This window comes from Sus scrofa, chromosome 1, assembly GCF_000003025.6.
Source record: "Sus scrofa isolate TJ Tabasco breed Duroc chromosome 1, Sscrofa11.1, whole genome shotgun sequence".
Classification (NCBI taxonomy): Eukaryota; Metazoa; Chordata; class Mammalia; order Artiodactyla; family Suidae; genus Sus; species Sus scrofa.
In genome coordinates this window covers 252313608-252335675 of record NC_010443.5, presented here as the reverse complement: position 1 = coordinate 252335675, position 22068 = coordinate 252313608, and the positions used below count along the sequence as shown (strand labels likewise).

General features: G+C 42.3%; 1 protein-coding gene across 4 annotated transcripts in view; it reads left to right on the top strand.

Moving 5' to 3' along the window:
- Positions 10608-22068, top strand: part of KIAA0368 (KIAA0368 ortholog) — a 103382-nt gene continuing 91921 nt past the window's right edge. Inside the window, exons 1-2 of one of the 4 annotated variants that reach the window (XM_021067473.1) lie at positions 10748-11059; positions 19938-20041. In XM_021067473.1, coding sequence (XP_020923132.1) covers positions 20020-20041 — 22 coding nt within the window. In that variant the 5' untranslated portion in view covers positions 10748-11059; positions 19938-20019. Of the gene's footprint in view, positions 11060-11374; positions 11710-19937; positions 20042-22068 lie in introns of those variants that run through there. The other 3 variants (XM_021067470.1, XM_021067464.1, XM_021067461.1) reach the window with 3 other exon arrangements.

Genomic DNA, 22068 nt, shown 5'->3' with positions numbered 1-22068 from the left:
TATACAAATACCCCATACAGCTTAGCATTTCTCCAAATAAGATAGACAGATGGCCAAAAATCACATGGAAAGATGCCAGACGTTGCTAATTATTAGAGAAATGCAAATCGGAACTACAGTGGGGTATCCCTTCACACTGGTCATGATTGAAATGTCTACAAACAATAAATGCTGGAGAGGGTGCATAGAAAAGGGAATCCTCCAACACTGTTGGTGGGAATGTACATTGGTGTAAATGCTATGGAAAGCAGTATGGAGGTTCCTTAAAAAACGAGAAACAGAACTACACTGTGATCCAGAAGTGCCGCTCCTGGCCATCTATCTGGAGAAAACCATAATTTAAAAAGATACATGCCTCCCCAATGTTCATTGCAACACTATTTACAATAGTCATGACCTGGAAGCAACCTAAATGTCCATTGATAGAGGAATGCATAAAGAAGATGTGGTACATATATGTGATGGAATATTACTCGGCCATAAAAAAGAACAAAAATGCCATTTCCAGCAACATAGATGGACCACATACTAATAGTAAGACAGGCAAATATCATGTAATATCACTTGTGTGTAATGTAAAAAAAAAAAGATACTATTTACAAAACAGAAAGAAACTCAAAGACTTAGAAAACAAAATTATGGAGTTCCTTGGTGACTCAGTAGGTTAAGGACCTGGCATTGTCATTGCTGTGTCTCTGATTACTGTGGTGTGGTTTTGATCCCTAGTGTGCCCCCCCAAAAAAACCCCCAAACTTATGTTTACCAAGGGGGTAAAATATGGGGGAAGGGATGAATTAGGGGCTTGGGACTGGCATATGCACACTATCGTATATGGAATGGATGGTCAACAGGGACCTGCGGTATAGCATAGGGAACTCTACTCAATATTCTATGATAACCTATATGGGAAAAAAATTTGAAAAAACATAGATATATGTATATGTATAACTGAATCGCTTTGCTGTACAGCAGAAATTCACACAACATTGTAAATCAACTATACTTCAATAAAATTTTAAAAAATGAAAAAATAAAGTGGATGGGAAGGGAGTGACAATGTTTGCTTAGACAGCTCAACATACACATTTCCAGTAAAATTTTCCTTTTTTTTCTTTTTGGCTGTATTCGCAGCATGCAGAAGTTCCCAGTCCAGGTATTAAACCTGCACCACAGCAGTGACCTGGGCCACTGCAGTGACAGTGCAGGATCCTTAAGTCACTGAGCCACAGAGGAACTGCAGATTTTTACTTCTTATGTTTAATAACTCTCAAATTATAACAAAAATGTCTATTCACTAATAGTTGAAGCCTTAAAAAAGTCTCTATGTATTTATGTTGTTTTGATAAATTGTGTACTGTTAATTATGATTACTCAGTCATAATCATTTTTAAGTAGCCCTAGAAAAAATTTTAATTTTTAATATACATATTTTGTTAAAAGGAAAGGACGATAAAGTAAACAATTAGACTTTCAAGGTTAAAAGTATATTGCCCTAGTATAAATCAGTTATTTATTTAAATTTTTTTTTAAATCTTTTTGCCATTTCTAGGGCCGGTCCCTCGGCATATGGAGGTTCCCAGGCTAGGGGTCCAATTGGAGCTGTAGCCACCGGCCTACACCAGAGCCACAGCAACGTAGGATCCGAGCTGCATCTGCAACCTACACCACAACTCATGGCAATGCCAGATCCTTAACCCACTGAGCAAAGCCAGGGATCGAACCCGCAAACTTATGGTTCCTAGTCAGATTCGTTAACCACTGAGCCACGACAGGAACTTCCTATTTAATTTTTTTATTTTTTTAGGGCTGCACCTGTGGCATATGGAAGTTCCCGTACCAGGGGTCAAATTGGAGCTGCAGCTGCCAGCCTGCACCACAGACACAGCAACACCAGATCCTTAACTTAATGAGGCACCACAGGCACAGCAACACCAGATCCTTAACTTAATGAGAGAGGCCAGGGACTGAACCCTCATCTTCATGGATACTAGTTGGGTTCTTAACCCACTGAACCACAATTGGAACTCCTGCCCTAGTATAAATTATTGTGGGCAAAGTAAAATTAAAATTAAAAGTTCAGGGAGAAAACACAGTTATGTAAAATTTCTGGTTCCTAGGAACTTGTTTTTTTTTTTTTTTTGTCTTTTTAGGGCCGCACCTGCAGCATATGGAGCTTCCCAGGCTCAGGGTGTAATCGGAACTGTAGCCGCCAGCCTACACCACAGCCACAGCACCGCCAGATCCGAGCTGCATCTGTGACATACACCACAGCTCATGGCAACACTGGATCCTTCACCCACTGAGTGAGGCCAGGGATTGAACCCACAACCTCATGGTTCCTAGTTGGATTGTGTTTCTGCTGCGCCAAGACGGGAACTCCCATTGTTCATATATTTTTAAAACAGATGATGGTTATAGAGTGGGACATCCTGCTTGCAAGTGGTCATTTCCCTGTTGCACGTCTGGCAAAGGAGCAATTTAAAAATGGGTGATGTTGCGAAGGGCAAGAAGATTTTTGTTCAGAAGTGTGCCTGGTGCCATACTGTGGGGAAGGGTGGTGAGCACAAGATGGGGTAAAATCTCCACGGTCTGTTTGGGGAAAGACAAGTCAGACTGTTGGATTCACTTACATGGATGCCAACAACAACAAAGGCATCACCTGGGGAGAGGAGATGCTGCTGAAGTACTTGGGAGAATCCCAAGAAGTGCATCTCTGGAACACAAGTGGTCTTTGTTGGCATTAAGAAGGAAGAAAGGGAAGATCTAATAGCTTGTCTCAAAAAAGCTGCTAATGACTAATAGTTGGCCGCTGCCTCCTGACTTCTTTATGTGTACCATATTTAAATTGATGTCATACACTAGAATTAAGATCATGAATGGCTGAGGGACTATTTCTGCTGGACGGTCTTGACTTAAATAAGATTGGCTATGACTACATGAATATGGTCAGCTTTTTAAATTTTAATAGCAATTCCAGTTCAATAACTAAGGTCACTGCTTTCCCTTCTACAGAGATGATTCCATGTGAATAAGGAATGTTAAACTTTTCAAGAAGATGGTGAATACCTTTTTAAAACCTATAGGGATTGGTTTTACATTTAGATTTCTATAACTGGTTAGATTAATATATTTATTTGTTTTAAAAAATTTTAGGTACTTATTTTTGGTCTTTTTAGGGCTGCACCTGTGGCATATGGAGGTTCCCAGGCTAGGAGTCTAATCAGAGCCGTAGCTGCCAGCCTATGCCACAGCAACGCCAGATCCTTAACCCACTGAGCAAGGCCAGGGATCAAACCCGTGTCCTTGTGGATACTAGTTGGGTTCGCTAACCACTGAGCCATAATCAGAACTCCTGGTTATTTTAATATATTTAAATACTGAGAAGCTTCCTTCATTCTGTCATGGGAACAGAGCAAGATTCATGTTTCAAGTTGTATTCATTAGCCTCTTAAGGTAAGAGCTGAGGATAAACTGACAATGTCCACTTTATCTTTTTGGTCTTAACCATGCCAACTTAGTTAAAATTCTCTGTATCTAAAATACTGCCTTTTACTTATTGAAAGGCGTTTTAGTGTGGTTTATGTGCAGCATCAGATGAAGAATATTTAGCACTTCTCACATTTTATGGATGATCTTTAAGATTAGATGCTTTTAAAACTCACTGTCACAAGATAGGTTCGTGAACTTTGCTTGTGAATTCTCTACAAAGGCAGGCTGCCATAATTCAGGAGTGTGTTTTAAACAGGTATTCAAAAACACAGCCGTAGAACTACTAAATACGTGTGATTGGTAATGGTGCTTTTGCCAACGCATTGAAAGGTTTAGAGTAGAGGAACTATGCCATCAGCACACGTTTGTAAATTGCCTGATCATAAAGCTTAAGAATTAAAAACAAAATCATGGGTCAGAAAAAAACAGATGATGGTGAGCATCAAATCAATATTTTATTCAGAAAAAAAATCATATTTAGGTGCTATACATTTTTTATGTGATGGAAGGGCCTTTATTTTAAAATGCTACAATTTACAGGAGTTCCTGTTGTGGCTCAGTGGTAATGAACCCGACCAGTATCCATGAAGCCTTGGTATCCATCCCTGGCTTCACTTAGTGGGTTAAGGATCCGGTGTTGTGGTGAGCTGGGGTGTAGTTTGCAGATGTGGCTCTGATCCCAAGATGCGGTGACTGTGGTGTAGGCCAGCAGTTACAGCTCCAATTTGACCCCTAGCCTGGGTACTTCCATATGCCACAGTGTGGCCCTAAAAAGACAAGGAAAAAGAAAAAGTTACAATTTACAGTAGAATTCAATGTCAACATTTCTTCTTTTCAAAAAGTTATGAGGGAAAACTTTGTTGCCAACCTAAAAACGTGTGAATCGATTACATTGTTTTTCGAATTTTTTGGAGGGGGCTGTGAACAAAAAACTATGAAGTCAATGTCCTAAGGAAATCATGGGAGATAGACTCTTCTGGTGTAGGGCTAAATCCTATCCCTAGAGGAAAGCTTGCCTCATTTTCTAAAATGCAAGGTGTGGTATTTTATTGGATCAGGTCCGTTTTTTGCCTGAGTGAAAGAAGTGAATGGTGGGGTTTGCCCATGGTGGGGAAGTGATTGGCATTGTCTATGGCATAGAAACCAAGGAAGGAAAAACTTGAAGGTGCTACTAAGAATTCATGGCCATGATCAGAAAGTGGTTCAAACCTTTGAGGTGATGATGAGCAACTAAAATATACTCTATTTCCCTAAAAATAAGGCTGAAATTAATTAGAATTTTGTTTTTCTCTTCCAATAATAAAATTGGAAGAGGTTGACCACAGAAGCTTCTGTGGTAGCTCCACAATTCAGGGAACTGGCCTTCTCCCAGGTTTGTTTCAGTGACCTATATGTTCAGAGGTCATTTTATATTCATGATACAGTGGCAGGAATTCCAGCCTTGTCTAAATTCTGGGCAGAATCAATGGAAAAGGCAGGAAGCAAAAAAAGACATGTTGACTCAGCCTCTTCTAAACAAATTATGGCTATTGAATTAGCTACTAGATGCACTTTGGCCATTTTTGACACATCAAAAACTGCTTTTCCATAATTTTCTATGTTCTCTCTACCTAGTCTTCTAATAGAGAAGTTTGAAGCTTTTATATTTTCAAGCTAGTTTTTTGTATTTTCCCTCTTCATTGTTTTGCAATGCATTACGCTTAGCCTTTTGCTATCTTGCAGTTTGCTAATTCTCTAATTTGCTCTGTCGAGCCTAGTAGTTTTACCTGGTCATTAAAATTGAAAATAAAGTTTTCTGTGATTAAAAAAATGTGCTGTAGGAGTTCCCATCGTGGTGCAGTTGAAACAAATCTGACTAGGAACCATGAGGTTGCAGGTTCGATCCCTGACCTCACTTAGTGGGTTGGGGATCTGGCGTTGCCATGAGCTGCGGTGTAGGTCACAGATGTGGCTTGGATCTGGAGTTGCTGTGGCTGTGGTGTAGGCCAGCACCTGTGGCTCTGATTTCACCCCTAGCCTGGGAACCTCCATATGCCTTGGGTTTGACCCTAAAAAAACAAAACAAAACAAAAATGTACTTTAAATCCATAGGAATTAGTAAGACAGAGAGAGGATTCTACATGATGGTTAGAGATACATTTCTAAGTTCGATTCTTAGAAAGTGGAATGTTTTGAGTCATGACATGGTTTTATGTGATTTAAAATATGTCTTTAATTAATGACTGACTGAAGAGAGTGGAGATAAAGGTCTTTAGTGTTGTGGCTCTGTTGCCAGGTTGGATCCAGTCCCTGACTTTTTCAGCAACCAAAACAAAGACCAGATGAGATTTATTTATATTGAATTTTGGCTTATCTGGAGCTCTTTGGGAATGGATACTTGAAACCTTTACGATAGCTGGATTTTCTAGGTAGCTTAGAATTAATACTTTAGGCATTGAACGTTGCTTATGATAATTGTGTTAGATGAAAAGCTTGGTAAAGTATACTCTGTACTTCCTTGATTTTTGATGCTTGAAATTAGATATAATTTTACCAGTTCTTTTTTTGATATTTTAATTTTTAAAAACATTTAAAAAAATATAGTTGCTTTACAATGTTCTGTCAACTTCTGCTGTACAGCAAAGTGACCCAGTTATACATATAGATACACTATTTTCCTCATGTTATCTTCCATCACGTTCCATCACAAGTGATTCGATATAGTTCCTTGTGCTGTAGCTGTACAGCAGGACCTCATTTATTCTTTTTTTTTTTTTGGTCTTTTTTTTAGGGCCACGCCTACAGCATATGGAGATTCCCAGACTAGGGGTCATATTGGCGCTGTAGACGATGGCCTACACCACAGTCATAGCAACGCCAGATCTGAGCCATGTCTGTGACCCTACATCGAAGCTCATGGCAACACCGGATCCTTAACCCATTAAGCGAGGCCAGGGATTGAACCTGCGTCCTCATGGATACTAGTCAGATTCATTTCCACTGAGCCATGACGGGAACACCCAGGACCTCATTTCTCATCCACTCCAATTTTTTACCATTTCTTGATGTCAGGATTAGCACCATGAACATCAGTTATTCAAGTGAAATGATTTCAGTGTCTGTGGGGTAGGTAGTGTTTTTGGCACTTTATAAATAACCCCAGCATGTTTTCTTTTTGATTTTTTTTTTTTCTTCCAGCAGCACCCACGTGATACAGAGGTTCCCCAGGCTAGGGATCGAATCCACCTGTGTCATAGCAGTGACAGTGCCAGATCATTAACTGCTAGATCACCACGGAACTCCACTTTTTGAGTTCTTCTAGCTTCTTTTCATAGTTTTCCTGCTTCTTCCCTTGTTTTTAGGGTGTCCATTAGCACTTCTATCATCCATGTACCTGCCTAGAAGAGAACATGCTGCTTCTAATCTGATTTGACAATGAAACATGATTGTTCACCTTATTGCAAGTTTGTATATATTTAGTGTGAGCAGAGGGGGCTTGTAAGGAGTAAAGACCTATGTTTTTAGTTCTTGGATTGTGTGAGATCTTATTTTGGTTTCTCAGTAGCCTCTTTCTTTGCTCCCTGCTTACCCCTCCCCCAATTACTTTGTATGTTTTTTTTTTTAAAAATTGAAGTAAAGTTCATGTAAAATATTATGTTAGTTTCAGGTGTACTACACAGTGATTTGACATGTGCATAAATTAGGAAATAAATGATCACCGAAATAGTTCTAGTAACCATCTGTCCCCTACAAAGTTATGGTAATATTATTGACCACATTCTTTATGCTGTATATTACACCCTATGCTTATTTATTTTATAATTGGAGGTCTATATCTTTTTACTCCCTTCGCCTATTTCACCCTGCACTCTCCTCCAGTGTCGCCAGCCATTCGTTCTATGTATCTATGAGTGCTTCGTTTTGTTTTGCTTTTTAGATCCCACATATAAGTGAGATCATATGGTATTTGTGTGGTTTATTTCACTTAATAGAATAATACCTTTAGAGCCATCCATTTTGTTGCAAATGGCAAGTTTTTTAAAAATTGCTGAATAATATTCTTGTGTATATCTATCTATCTATCTATCTATCTATTTCTTCTTCTTTTTTTTTTTTTTTTTGATCTTTTTAGGGCCACACCTGAGGCATATGGAAGTTCCCAGGCTAGGGGTCGAATCAGAGCTACACCTGCCGGCCTATGCTACAGCCAGAGCCATGTGGGATCTGAGCCGAGTCTGCAGCCTACACCACAGCTTATGGCAATCCTGGATCCTTGACCCATAGAGTGAGGTCAGGGATTGAACCCACATCCTCATGGATACTAGTCGGGTTTACTACCACTGAGCCACGGTGGGAACTCCACATCTATTTCTTCTTTATCCACTCATCTATTGATGGACACCTAGGTCGCTTCCATATCTTGGCTATTGTAAATAATGCTGCTATGAATATTGGGGTGTATGTATCTTTTTCAATTAGTGTTTTTATTTTCTTCAGGTAAAAACCTAGAAGTGCACTTGCTGCATCATATGGTAGTTCTATTTTTAGTTTTTTGAGGAAATTCCGTACTGTTTTCCATAGCAGCTGCATCAGTTTACATTCCTAACAGTGCATGAGAGCACTTTTTTTTTTTTTTTCATTTTTCATTCCAGGTCACGCATCAAACCTGTGTCTTTTTGAAAATTGAAGTAAATTCTAGATAGGAATATCCCAAGGCTACTATTCAAAGCCAAAATGTCTAGTAAGACTATGAAGCTATTTAGTGAAAAAATAAACTATAAGTAGATTGAAGAAACAACTATAAAAAACTTAAACAGTAATGATTAGAAGCAGTGTTGTAAGCTGCTATAAACTACTGTATGTAGTGAGATATCGAAGATATCTTTTTTTTTTTTTTGCCTAACAGTTCTATGTCTACATATAGAAATATGTGACTTCATAAAGATAGATGTTTTACAGCAACATCATTTACAATAGCAAAATACTGTAGAATCCTGGGAGTTCCTTTGTGGTGCAATGGGTTAAGGACCTGATGTCACTACAGCAGCTCTGGTCGCTGCTGTAGCATTGTTTGATCCCTGGTTCAGGAACATGCTGTGGTGCTGTGGGCATGCCAGAGAGAGAGAGAGAGAGAGAGAGAGAGAGAGAGGGAAACCCTGTAGAATCCTAAATGCTCATCAGTAGTGGAATGATTAAATTTTGTCATGCACTTACCATGCATTCATTTAAAAGAAGGTAGTTTTGTATGTACAGGTCATAATAGTTAAGAATGCAGACTCTGGATTCCTACTGCCTGGGTTCAAATCCTACTTCACCACTTCCTGGTTTGTGGCACTTTAGATATGTCCTTCAACCATCCTGTGAATAAAAATCCCCACTTTATAAGATTATTGTAAGGATTAAATGAACTTATCCAAGTGAAGCACTTTTTTATTTTTATTTTTTTGGCCTCACTTGCAGCATGTGGAAATTCCTGGGCCAGGGAAGGAAACTGCAATGCAGTTGTGGCCTGCACCACAGCTGGGGCAATGCCAGATCTTTAACCCACCTGTGCCACAAGGGAATTTCCTAAAACACTTGCCTGAAATTGCCTGGCACAATTAGTATTAGCTGTTATCATTACCTTATATAGAAAGACACCTGTGATACGTTGTTTGGTGAAAAAGTCAAGTTACATAATAATATGTATACTAGGATTCCATTTTTGTCAAAGCAAATTTTGTGTGTCTATACCTATATGTAATTTGCATGTCTAGGTCTCTGGAATTTCTATATAGGAGGCATTTAGAAGTTGATAACTGGTCTTCTCTGGAAGTTAATATTGCAACTAACTTTTTTTTTTAAACTTAGATTCTATACTTTTGCAGGGTGGTTTTAGGAGACTCTGTTGGAGGTTATGGGAAGTCAAAGTTTCCTCAAACTAGGCCGTGGTGCAGCCATTATACATCCATGGAAATGGTCAGGAAAGGTTGCAGGCACCAAACTGCTAACAGGGATGATTTCTAGAGTAGGATGAGGGGATGGTGGGTAGGGAGGTGGGGACCTTTCCTTTTCCACTTACTTATTGTGTTGTTGGCAAATAGTTACTGTGTATTGATTTTGTGTCAACATCAAAATGTCCTCAAAAAGAGGGATTGGTTTACTTCATGTGCTATGAAGTCATTAACAAGAACAGTGGCGGTGGTGCCATTTTCAGAATTAATGGAGGAATAATTATGGGGGAAAATTCTGATACAGAATGTTATCATGAGTCTGAACCCCCTTCTCAGTTATTTTTGGGTCTGTATATGCACCTGCACAGAGACAAGGCCTCAGTGAATATACACTCACTATGCCTGTTAACAAAATAGTTTTCTCTGGGGAATGGATGGTTGGAGTGGGAGGAAGACCTTTCACTTTTTTTTGGCCATGCAGGTGGACTGCAGAAGTTCAACACCTGCCACAGCAGTAACTGGAGCCCCAGCAGTGACAACCCTGGATCCAAGGCCACCAGGAACTCTCTTTTAATTTTATCTTCTGCATCATGTGAAATTTTTTACAAGGCCACCAGGGAACTCTTTTAATTTTATCTTCTGCATCATGTGAAATTTTTTATAATTTCTCTAATAAAAACAATAAAGGACATAAATGTCTTTAATGTCGTGTTAAGTACTTTAAACTTGCCCAAGTTACATCTGGCATGACATGTTCATTTTTAAAGACATTAACGAGAGCTTTATACATTTCTGCTTTTAGGGATAAATGCAATTTCAATCCATTTAGGCTCTTGATTTTTTCCTCTTACACCAAAAAAAAAAAAAAAAAAAAAAAAAAGGAAAGAAAAAGTATCTGATCTTGTATCTAATTTGTTGTGAGGTACTGCCACTTCAAGTACAGCGATTATGCAACCTCTTAATTTGAATTCCATATTGGAAGTGTTTTTCACGTACGTGACCTCACGGACAAACTTTGAGGCATAAAGTTAAAACCAGTATAGTCAAAATAAATCACTCGGGTTACCAAAAAGGACCTCGGGATAAGAATAAAAATTTAACATTTCATATAAGCATATTTACTTGCATTTGAACTTTAAAAATCTTAGTTCCTTGAACTTTTAGTAGGGCTTAGTGATCTTCGCTCACTCGGTAGTCCAGTTCCTAAGAACATCAGAAACCTACACTCTGTCACTGCCTTTAAGTTAAAAAAGGAGCTCGGGGCGCGGGGTCGTGGGCCGAGCGCGGCGCGGGAGCTCGCCCGGGACTGAGTCAGCGGCGGGGCCGAGAAGTTCGGCGGGAGGCGCAGGGCGGGGCTTCCTCCCGCCGACTCCGAACTCGGCTCTACTTTTCCTAGTCCACGTCTCTTCCTTTGGACGGGCGTGTTTCTTCAGGTCGGGACCGGCCAACGTGACAGCCACAGACCTTTACAAAAAGAGCTCCGGCCCCGCCTTGAGGACCTCCCCAAGCCGCCGCAGCCCGGGCCAGCTCGGCCGAGCCCCTCACGGACTGCGGCGCGCCGCTCCCCGGGGCCGAGCCCGCCGTTCGCTAGGCTTTTGGGTGCCCACGTCGCGGCGCCGAGCGCAGCATCCCCGGCATGGAGACCGGCTCGGACTCAGGTCAGAGCGAGGCCCGCGCGTCCGTCTCGCGTCGGGGCCGCCGCAGGCTGCGCGGGTGTAGGGGGGCGGCGAGCAGCGGCTAGGCCGGGCCGCCCGCGCAGGCCGCCGCGTGCCGGGTCCGCGCGGGGAGCGCTCGCGGGCCGGCTCCCGCGCGCGGGGCGGGCGGCGGCAGGTGGGCAGGACAAGCCGCGAGCGAGCGAGCGAGGGCGGGCGGGCGCGCGAGGGGCCCGGCGGGGGGGCCGCTGGGAGGATGGCTCAGCTCTTTCTAAATATAAAACCGGCGTGAGTTGGGCGAGCGCGGCGCGGAGCCGCAGAGCCGCCGCGCGGGCCGAGCGCACCGGGACTCGGCCGACGGACGGCCGCGGCTCCGCAGAGGCGCCAGGCTGCGGGATTGCTGGAGTCGCGAGCTCGCGGGGGTCGGCGAGAGCGACGCGTGCAGTGAGAAGGACGCAGACGGCGGCGGCGGCAGGCGGGCCTCGTGGGCGCAGCGCGGCCCGCGCCGCGCGACCGGAGGCGGCTCCCGGCCCCTGCCGCACCGCGAGCGGCGAGCCCCCCGCGCCGCCAGTCCGCGCCCTCCCCCTCCGGCCCCTCCCTCCCTCCCCGGCGCAACATGGCTGCGGCCGCCGCCTCCGCCTCCCAGGACGAGCTGAGTAAGTGCCACCGCGAGCCTGCGGCCGCGAGCCGGAGCCGACGCTGCGCTGGGCCAGGCCGGGGCCGGGCAAGCGGGCCGGGGCGCCGGGCTGGGTGGCCGGGCGGGCGGCGGCCGCGGCAAGCAGGGGACTGGGGCTCTCGGGCCTGGCGGGCGGGCGGGGCGCCGGCCGCCGGCGGCGGCGTTTGTAGGCCTCAGGTTTGCACCGTCACGTTGCGAAATTGAAACCGGAGCCCCGGGCGGAGCCACCTCTGTGTGCGATCCGCCCCGGCCCGGAGGTTGGGGGGAGCCTAGCCCCCTGCCCGCGGGGGCTGGTTTGGCGGAGCGACCGCAGCTTCGGGGTGGCGGGCTGTGCCTGCCGTCCCGTCTGACCCTTCCTTGGCCCCTGGTCCCAAAGGTTGGGCGAGCTCTAGAAACGGAGCTTCGGGGAGGGGGAGAAGGTGCCTTATGATGACACTCTAGAAATCAGTGGAAAGGTCAAGAATAGGCGGTGACCCTCCGGTGGAGCAGGAAGGACGGCAGGGCAGGGAGCGTCGTGGCGCTAGCCGCAGGGGAAACCTCGAGGTGACAGCGCTTTCAGAAAGGAGAGCCAGTGCACACTTGACCTTAAATGTTGCAGTTTTCCAGGGGACGGCGATCCACGTTCGGGGAGAGCGATGGTCACCCCGAATCGCAGGCCGCCCCGCCTGCCGCTCGGGTTCGCCTCGGTGCTTTGTGGGAAGTGTAGTCTCAGGGCGCCGCAGGCCCACGCTGGGGTCATAGAAATTGAATTATCCCAGGACATGTATGGTAATTTCTATTTGGGTTTAGGGTGGTTAGATGAAAAGCTTTAGGTTGAAGGGTCTGTTTCTTCAGTGCTGTCCTTCAGTTTATGACAGGTACAAGAAAGGTGTTATTTAGGGATGATGTGAGTTTTAAATGGAATGAAGCAAGGGTGAGGTGTCCCAAGCCTTGTGAAGTTTCTGCTGTTCCAGCCCCCTCTGACTTTCCATATGAACGTAGCCATAAACATCATAATTTCTGTTTCTTTGGTGCTTTGCAGTTGAAAGCGACTTTTATATACATGATGTCACTTTTGCCCTCATAACAGCCTAGTAAGGCAGGTAGGTAGGAATTATCCTTGTTTTAAAGAGGAGGCAGGCTTAGATTAAGTTCCTTGTTGCTTTGCCACAAGACTAGTGTAGCAGCAGTGGTGTGATCGTTTTAGAGCTGAAATAAACAATTGGTGTGACCCTGGGCAGGAGGGAGTACCTGAGTAGATAAAGTCTCCTGCTGTGGTTAGAAATAGGCAAGGGGAGTTAGCATTGTGGCTCAGCGGGATAAGAACCTGACAAGTATCCATGAAGATTCTGGTTCTATTCCTGGCCCCACCATCCCTGGCCTGCTTACCACATAGGCCACAGGTGCAGCGTGAATCCCACATTGGTGTGCTTGTGGCTCTGATTGGACCTCTAGCCCAGGAACTTTCATATGCCGCAGGTGCAGCACTAAAAAAAAAAAAAAAAAAAAAAAAAAAATAGGCAAGGGCTGGTAGCCCCAGAATTGATTGTTATCTGTCACTTTCAATCTGGAACACCACTAGGTGTTCTGCGGAGGTGAGCTCCCTGATTTTTTTTCTTCCATTTTTCATTATTGTGGTAAAATACACATAGCATAAACTTTACCATCATAACAATTTTTAAATGTACAGGCCAGTGGTATTAAGTACATTCATTGTGCAACCACCACCATTTTTCTCCAGAACCCTTTTCATCTTTCAAAACTGCAACTCTATAACCATTCAACCCTAACTCCCTATTCCCCTTCCTCCCAGTTCTTGGCTACCAAAAACGGTTCTGGATTCTGTCTTTATGATTTTGATGACGCTAGATATCATATAAGTGGACTCATACAGGATTAGTCTTTTTGTGACTGGCTCATTTCCCTTGGCATAATGGCCTTTGGGTTCATCCATGTTGTACCATGTGACAGTTTTTCTTCCTTTTTAAGGCTGAGTGATATTTCATTGTATGCATGTATCGTATCTTCTCATCCATTCTTCTGTCGATGGACACTTGGGTTGCTTGTGTTTTAGCTGTTGTGAGTAATGCTGCTAATGAACATGCGTGTACAAATATCTCTTTGAGGCTGTGCCTCCAGTTTTTTTGGATATATACTGAGAAGTGGGATTGTTGGATTATATGGTAATTCTATTTTTAATTTTGTGAAGAACTGTCATACTGTTTTCCACAGTGGCTATACCATTTTATGTTCCCACTGACAGTAAGCAAGGGCTTCAATTTTTCTAGGACCTGGTCAACATTTGTTATTTTCCATATTTATGAGAGCTGTCATCCCAGTGGGTGTGAGGTGATCTGACTTTCAAAATTGTTACACTGCAGGATCTCTGAGTTTGTGTTGTACCACTGAACATGTTAACTGACTTACTGGTTGGAATGAGGAAAATAGTGAAGAAAGAAATGTATATCATTCTTAAGTGGCTGATGTATTTGTTTATACGCGGTGTGCTTCTGTTAAGATGCTTGTAGTTCTTATTAAGGAATTACTGGCTTTAGCAGCTACTGGAAACGTTAGGAACCAATCATTCCAATCCTTGCTTTTCCATTGTTTTGTTTTGGTCAAATCACCTATCTTCTACCACAGATACCTGTTGACTTGGTTTCTATATTTCTTCAGGAGATATTAAATACCTGGCAGTTGGTACCTTACAATAATTTAACTTGAAATCACACACATACATGCTGGCCAAGGAACTTGAAATAAACCCGTTTTAATTTCAGAAAGGCTATAATAGAAGAGATGGCTGATAAAAAGGTGCTCTTTAGGGTTCTGCTATAAAAAAAAGGAGCCTAGGTACTGAATACTTGTTGGCTGTTATTTCTGATGAGTAGATGATAATAAAAATAAGCTACGAAAGGTCAGCATTGTTTTTTCCTCCTAACGTTTTATTATAAAAACCTTCAAGAAACAGTCTCGCAGTAAGCTAGGGCTTCATTTTTCCTAGGACCTGGTAAACACTTACAGTTACCAAAGGGGAAAGGTGGGGGGAGGGATGAATTAGGAGTTTGAGATTAACATATACACACAAGTATATGTAAGATAGATAATCAAGAAGGACCTATTATAAAATACAGGGAGTTATACTCAATATTCTGTAATAACCTTTATGGGAAAAGAATCTGAAAAAGAATAGATATGTCTACATGTGTAACTGATCCACTTGTTGTACACCTCAAACTAAAACAACATTGTAAATCAACCATACTTCAGTATAAAAGTAAAAGAAAAAAATATTCAAAAATACAGGAGAAGGGAGCTCCCGTTGTGGCGTTCCTAGTCGGAAGGAATCTGACTAGGAACCATGAGGTTGTGGGTTCGATCCCTGGCCTTGCTCAGTGGGTTGAGGATCCGGCCTTGCAGTGAGCTGTGGTGTAGGTTGCAGACTCGGCTCAGATCTGGCATTGTTGCCCTAAAAAGCAAAAGAAAAAAAAAAAAAAGCAGGAAAGTTGAAAACAAGTGTTCATACACTGACTACCTGGGTTCTGCATGTGATATTTTACTGCTAGCTTTATTACATGTCCGTTGGTCCATTTTCAGACCACATTTTAAAATGTTATTTTAATTATTTTACCTTTTTTTTTCTTTCTGTTTTTTTGTTTTGTTTTGTTTTGTTTTGTTTTTTTGCTTTTTAGGGCCGCATCCATGGCATATGGAAATTCCCAGGCTATGGGTCGAATCGGAGCTGTAGCCGCTGGCCTACACCACAGCCACAGCAACTCAGGATCTGTGCTGTGTCTGCAACCTACAGCACAGCTCACGGCAATGTTGGATCCTTAACCCACTGAGCAAGGTCAGGGATCGAACCTGCAACCTCATGGATACTGGTTGAGTTGTTACCACTGAGCCATGATGGGAACTCCTGTTTTTTAATTTAAAAAAAGATCATAGTAAGATACACATAACATAAAATTTGTTCTTAACCATTTTTTAATTTAAAAAAAGATTGTAGCAAGATACACAAAACATAAAATTTGTCATCTTGTTTCTACACGCCACATTTTTTAAGTGTACAGTTCAGTGGCATTAAGTACTCAACCTATCTTATTTTGATGCCTTTCAAAGTAAATTGTGGAGACATTGGTATACTCCCCCTTAAATATTTCAGTACCAGTGTTAAGTGCTTTGTTTATATTTTTCTGTTTGTCAATATAATCCTAAGAGGTAGGTAAAATTATTGCTGTTTTATGGAATGGAAAACAGGCTTTTTAGGTTCTCAAGGTCCCAGAGCTAGTAAGTGGTGGAGTTGGAATTGGATCCCAGATGGCTTGCATTCATAACCAGCCTTTAGGCTGTGTTACCTCTGTGTACCTTAGAGTGTTTATGCCAGTGAGGAGATCAAATCAGATGCATTGCTGAGCTCTTTTACTGTAATCGTGCTATTTAACATTGTTGTGGGGTATACCAAAGTCCAATGATGGAATTGTAATACTGTTGACAAAAAAGAGGAAGAGTGCATGTAAACGGATATGTAAGGACCAAAATGTATGATTATATGATATAGATAATGCGAGAGTAATATCATCATCTCTGGTTCCCAGGTCTGTTATTTTGAGATGTATAGCTGGTAACACTGCCTTTCTGTGGATTTTAGATCATTGTGTGTCACCTTTGCAGTTGAAGTGATATCTGTGTCATAAATTTAAGTCAAGTTTGTAGCTGCTTTCAGTTGTATCTGCTACCATACTCTGTAGGAGCTCCTGAGAAGCAGCACTGATGTTAAGTTTCTCCCTTTTTTTGGCTGTTCCTGTGGCATGCAGAAGTTCCCAGGCCAGGGACAACCTGTGCCAAAGCGGTGACCTGAGCCGTAGCAGTGACAGTGCTGAGTCCTTAACCCACTAGGCCACTGGGAACTCCTAGGGTTTTTTTAATTTGTTTTTCTTTTTATCTTTTTCTTTCTTTTTTTTCCCCTCTGAGTAGTATCATTGAGTAATATGTATGAAAGTTGCCAAAAGGTAAGCAGGATAATCTTGGGTTGAGATTTGTTAGAATTTGTTATCCTTTCATAAATATTGTGTAATTGTCCCTATGAGTCAAGTGATTGTAATAGAATAGTAGTAAAGCTTACTGTATCATATTACAGTATTGGGGCTTGAACTCAGTTTCTTTGATTCCAAAGGTTCTGTTAATTCTGTGCGATCACTGTATTACTGTCTCTGAAGGGGAAAATATGGATTATAGTAAGATCAATGTGGCTTTTCCCCCCATGTCTTGCTGGCCTCCAGAAGAAACCTATGGTGTATAAAATGTGGTAATATTCTGATGTTCGTTGAATAGCACGCACTAGCTTTTTAGTTAAGATGCTAACATATAGAACAATTAGTGCTGTTAAAGGCAGTTCTGAAATCTGGTTTGTTAATTACTGAAAGTCATAGTCTCTAGTTTTCTTTCTTTATATTTAGGGTGATACAACTGTTTGGAATGGAATGAAATTCAATGGAAGGCATGTGGGCTAGTTTTTCTTCTAATATTATCCTCTGCCAGTCCATGGACAAGTTGACACTGTAGTTACATTGTAGCAGTGCGTAGGGAGATTTCTGACAAAGGGAAGGAAGCATTTGGGACTTTTCACCTGGTCAGCTGTTTAGTGGTTTCATATTATGGGCTTTATAATTCCAAGGCATCCTTAGGATCTGATCTTCATTGGGATGAAGACAACTCACGAAGGGGTAACAGCCTGTAATCTTAAAGCACCTTGACGCTTTTCAACTTGACCATTTTGACGCAGCTCTGGGAAACTTCAGTCTCTGCCAATGTCAGGAATGCTAGTGGCTCTTTTAGGCGCTGAGACGTGGGAAGCTGTGTAAGTGGGGAACATGATTCTGTGAGCATACTGAAGCAGCCCAGAGACATGGCTGCTTTAATGACAGCCACCCATGCAGCTCAGCTGATCTGGGTAGAAAGGCTAAATCAAGTCTGTATCATTTTCATTTTGGTTACTTACCCAAATGGGAAGGTTAAAATGGAAAACCATGGTATTTCTATATTTTCTAACGTCTAGTTTTTCACTTCTACCCTGTCTTGTTTTGAATTATGCTTTCAGTAAATTGTTATATTTAATAAAGGCCAGTATCAGTGAGAATATTTGGCGCTGGGACATTCGACCTTGTTCAGAAGATGAATGTTAAAATTGTAGGCACTGCCAGTGTACTCAGATGGTCTGATCCAAGTTACTGGTCTCTGGTTTCAGGCCTGGCCTGTCTCGGCCTCGATGCTTGCCATTTTATATGGCATGTTTTCCCACACATTTTCCAATTCAATAAACAGGCTTTAAACATGAAAGGACTGACTTATGGTCCTGGCCTCATAGGGCTTTTAATTCAGTGTAGAGGCAGATTTATATGTAAATATAAATAACTAATATGAAGCATGATATGAAAAATATCTAACATTCTTCTTTAGAAACATCAAGGAGTGAGAATAGCATTCCAGGCTAAGGAATAATAGCTTGAGCGAAGACATAGAGGTTGGAAAATAGCATGCATTTTCAGAGAAAGTTTGAGCGACTCTGATATGCTGGAATGGAGATCCTATGGCTGCATGAAGTACCGGGAAAGGAGAGAAAATTGAGAGTTTGAGACTTGGCCCTTTCTGCCGTTTCCAATTTGGGATCTTAGGCAAATTAGCTTACCTTCCTAAGTATCAGTTTCTTTCTCATAAAATTGGGATAATGAGAAATACTCATAGCGTTGTTAGGCTTAATGGGTGTGATAATGTACTGTATAACAAACTATATAAACTGTTATTAATTTTAGTGAGGCGGGGGGTAGGAGATGAAGCTGGGAAGGTAGGTTGGGACCAACTTGTGTAGGAATGCCAACACAGCTAGTTTGAACTTGGTTCTGTAGCCTGTCGAGGACCATCAAAGGCGTTTAAGCAGGGTTGTAACCTGAGTTGATCTGTTGTGTAAGGATAACAGGTGGCAGTGGTGTAACATTGATTACAAGGGTCCAGAGACCCAGAGCGGCGAGACTAAAAGGAAGGGATCACACAGCAGCCAAGTTAAAAGAAGCTTAGGTTCTGAATTGTAACAGTGGAAGTGGATTTGGCAAGGAGGTAATATAATGTAGAATCCCCCAAATGGGCAGAAATGATCGGCCCAGTAGTTCAGAGTTATTCAAGAGAGGGAGAAGTTAGTGATGATTCCAAGAATCTACCTGAGGGATTAAGGGGGTAGAGAGTGTAGCCTCTGGACAGATTTAGGGAGGTAGGAGTGGAGCAAAGAGGGAACAGATTTGTGTTCAAGAAATAAATCATTTGTTGAATGACTGGGTTGAATTATTTAGGGAGGCTGTTTTGAATAGTGAGTAAAACCTCTGGCCTTGCAGTCAGAGCTGGTTTTGAATACAGACTCTGCACCTTTTTAGTTTTAGTGCCCTTAAACAAGGGACCTGACTTCTGGGCCTTGGATTTCTCATCTGTAAGATAGGATAGTAACAAAACTATTTTACAGAATTTTTCTAAGAATGGGAGGAAATAATGCACATTAGGAACTTGGCAGAGTTCCGGCCACGAGGGTTGCAGGTGTGTGGGAACTTTGGTTCTGAAGCTTGGGAGAGTGTGGGGTGATGGCGGAGTCATGAGAGTGGACAGATGATCCCGAGGTCAGCTGTCTGGGGGCCGTGTATAAGTAGGGGTAAAAAGAAGACAAAACAAACCAGGGAAAGGGATGAGAAGTCTTGAGAGAGTGCAAAGTTTTCCCAGGGTTCTGACTATCAGCCATTTGCATTCTCAGTTGTTGTAATGTGTTAATAGCATGTGTGCTCATCCACCAGGACTCCTCTTGTAAAACTATTGTGTAATTCAGACACTTCGTTCTGATTTTAATGTAAAGTTTTGTATGTTTATGATACGCACATAAGTGTATATATATGATAAAATATGTTATATTGGAAATTTTTGGCCTTCAGTAAATAACTACCACTGTATTTTTAAAAAAAGTATTAGCATATTACTTCTGCACACCAGATTGTATTTTACATATTCCTTCCTATTTTTCCAGTTTGGTAATCGCTATGTGCTCCCCCCCCCAATTCTGAATTTGCAAAGCAGGGCATCAAATTAGGAGATCTTAGCATAGAAATGAAAAGTGCTTATTTTGTTCTTTTAAATGGTAGCTATGAGTATAAATTTTTTAATTGTTTTTTTTTCCCCTGGTGTTCTAAATAATAGATTCTTTATACAATTGCATATGTACGAGTGGATGAACATACCATTGGTGATCCAGAGGATTTTTGTCAAGACTGGATAAACCATGTATCACATTGATTGTAGAGGTTAGTAGATTTAGTTCTCTAGGATGTGTGCATTTTTTTTTTTTTTAGTACCTTTAAAATGCATAGATTATCAAGTAGCAATTTCTTCCCAAGACTTCCTGGGTTTTTCTCCTTTTCTAGCTATCCTGAGAGAATCAGTGAAGTTGATGTCATTTTACACAGGTCTGAAGCCTCTATTCTCTGTCATCACATAAACATTAATTTAAAAAAATTAGTGAGAGAGAAAGATAAAACTTTAAGTTGTTACGTAGCAGTGTGCACAAGGAAAAGACTATGGGTATTCGTTTATAAGTGGTATTGTCTGCCACAACCACAAAATATGACTTTATCTGCTCCAGCAATGTCATCATGGAGTTAGTTGTTTTATTTGTGAAAAGAGAGATACTGAAAAAGGCATCATCATGGTGTTTGCATATTCCTGATTCTGCCATTTGGACATGCACTGTGACGGAAAAGCCACTTCATTCAGAGGCTGAACACAATATGGTGTCAGTTGCACTCTTGGATGCTACTGGATGGTCCTTTGGTTGAAACTCCCTAAGTTCAGATTGTAATTCTCTGCAGCCAGTATCCAGTGAGTATCTGAGATTTTGTAGCTTCAGTCCAAAGGTCCATTTTATTGCTGTCTTCTGTTTTAACTGCTGGGACCCCCTTCCCTAAGTGCCTTCTACTCTTTTTTGGTGTGCATGTTGCTGCTGATGGTGTATGATGCCTGAATTCATTTAGGTGGAATTTGAGTGGTGGAATAAATGGAATATTTTATAAACCAAAGTTCAGCTTTAGAATAAACTTGGTTTATTTTTTGCTATTTCACATATCTTCATTCCATTATAGAGAAATGGAAAATTGGAAGGTTGCAGAAAGTGTTTGGATGAGAAACGAGGACGTCACTTGTGCCTCGATTCCTACTTAGAGCTTTTGGGGCTATGAGAGAGGTGTTAATGATGTTATGATATACCAAAGGCAAGCAGGTCAAACCACAAATGCTGAGATTTAAATGGTGACTTAAAAAAGTTTATACATCCTAGAGTTTACACATCCAAGTGAACGTTGTCCTAAGTAATGAGCTGCTTTGGGCGGACCTTAACCATCATGCGTTTGACTTTCATGCAGTCTGAACTTGTAGATAGTACGGGTATCATCTCCTCTAAGCCGACTTGCATAAACTGAGCTAATCTTTCTGCTCATCACTTTGGTGTCACTAACTGGGCCTCTGCCAGCTGCTGCCCTTGGGGGAAAGGACCTTTGTGGGAGATGGGCGTGTTAGTGAGCCTCAGCGCCTCTGGAGTCCGGCACTTGTTCATTAAATCTCGGGGACAGCTGAGCGCTGCTCTTTCCTCACTTGACCCAACCCTGCCAAGCTAATGCTGTGATTTCTTCCAACCTTCCTTGTGTGTGTGTGTGTGTGTGTGTGTTTTGGGGGGTGGGTACTGGGAGTGAACAGGGAGGGGTAGCCTTACTTTGGGCTTTGCCAGTTAGTAAGGGGCTTAAAGTAGCCTGACATTATCTGCAGATGGCTAGGACTTCTGAAGTGGCAGAAGAAAGGCTCTTTTCCGCTTTGCTGGTAAGAGTCTAGTCACTGGTGCATCCTGATGCATGAGTATCTTTCTGGGCCTGGGAGTAGGGCCTGTGGGCCAGGGACCAGGAACAGGCCTGTCTCATTGGCTTCGTTTTGGGGGAAGGAGTACCAGCGGGGACTGTTGGCAGGAACCTCCCACTCGGGACCTCATTGCCTGCAAAGGCTCCTCTCTGCTGCCCCTGTGGGCTACCCTGGCTGGAGGGAGGCAACTCCCACTGGAACCACGAGGGATTTTATCTTTCTGGGAATGGCTCCTCCCTTCACCCTGACTTATATTTATTGCTGGACTTCTTGACATTCTCCTTTTAATACATTTGCAATTAATGAGTTTCTTTCTTTCTTTTTTTTTAAGGTGGGGAATGGGGGCAAATCTGTATTTAAAAACACAGGAGTGGACATCACAGTTCTAAGCATCAATTCTAGTGAAGTATCCTATTGGCCTCTTTTA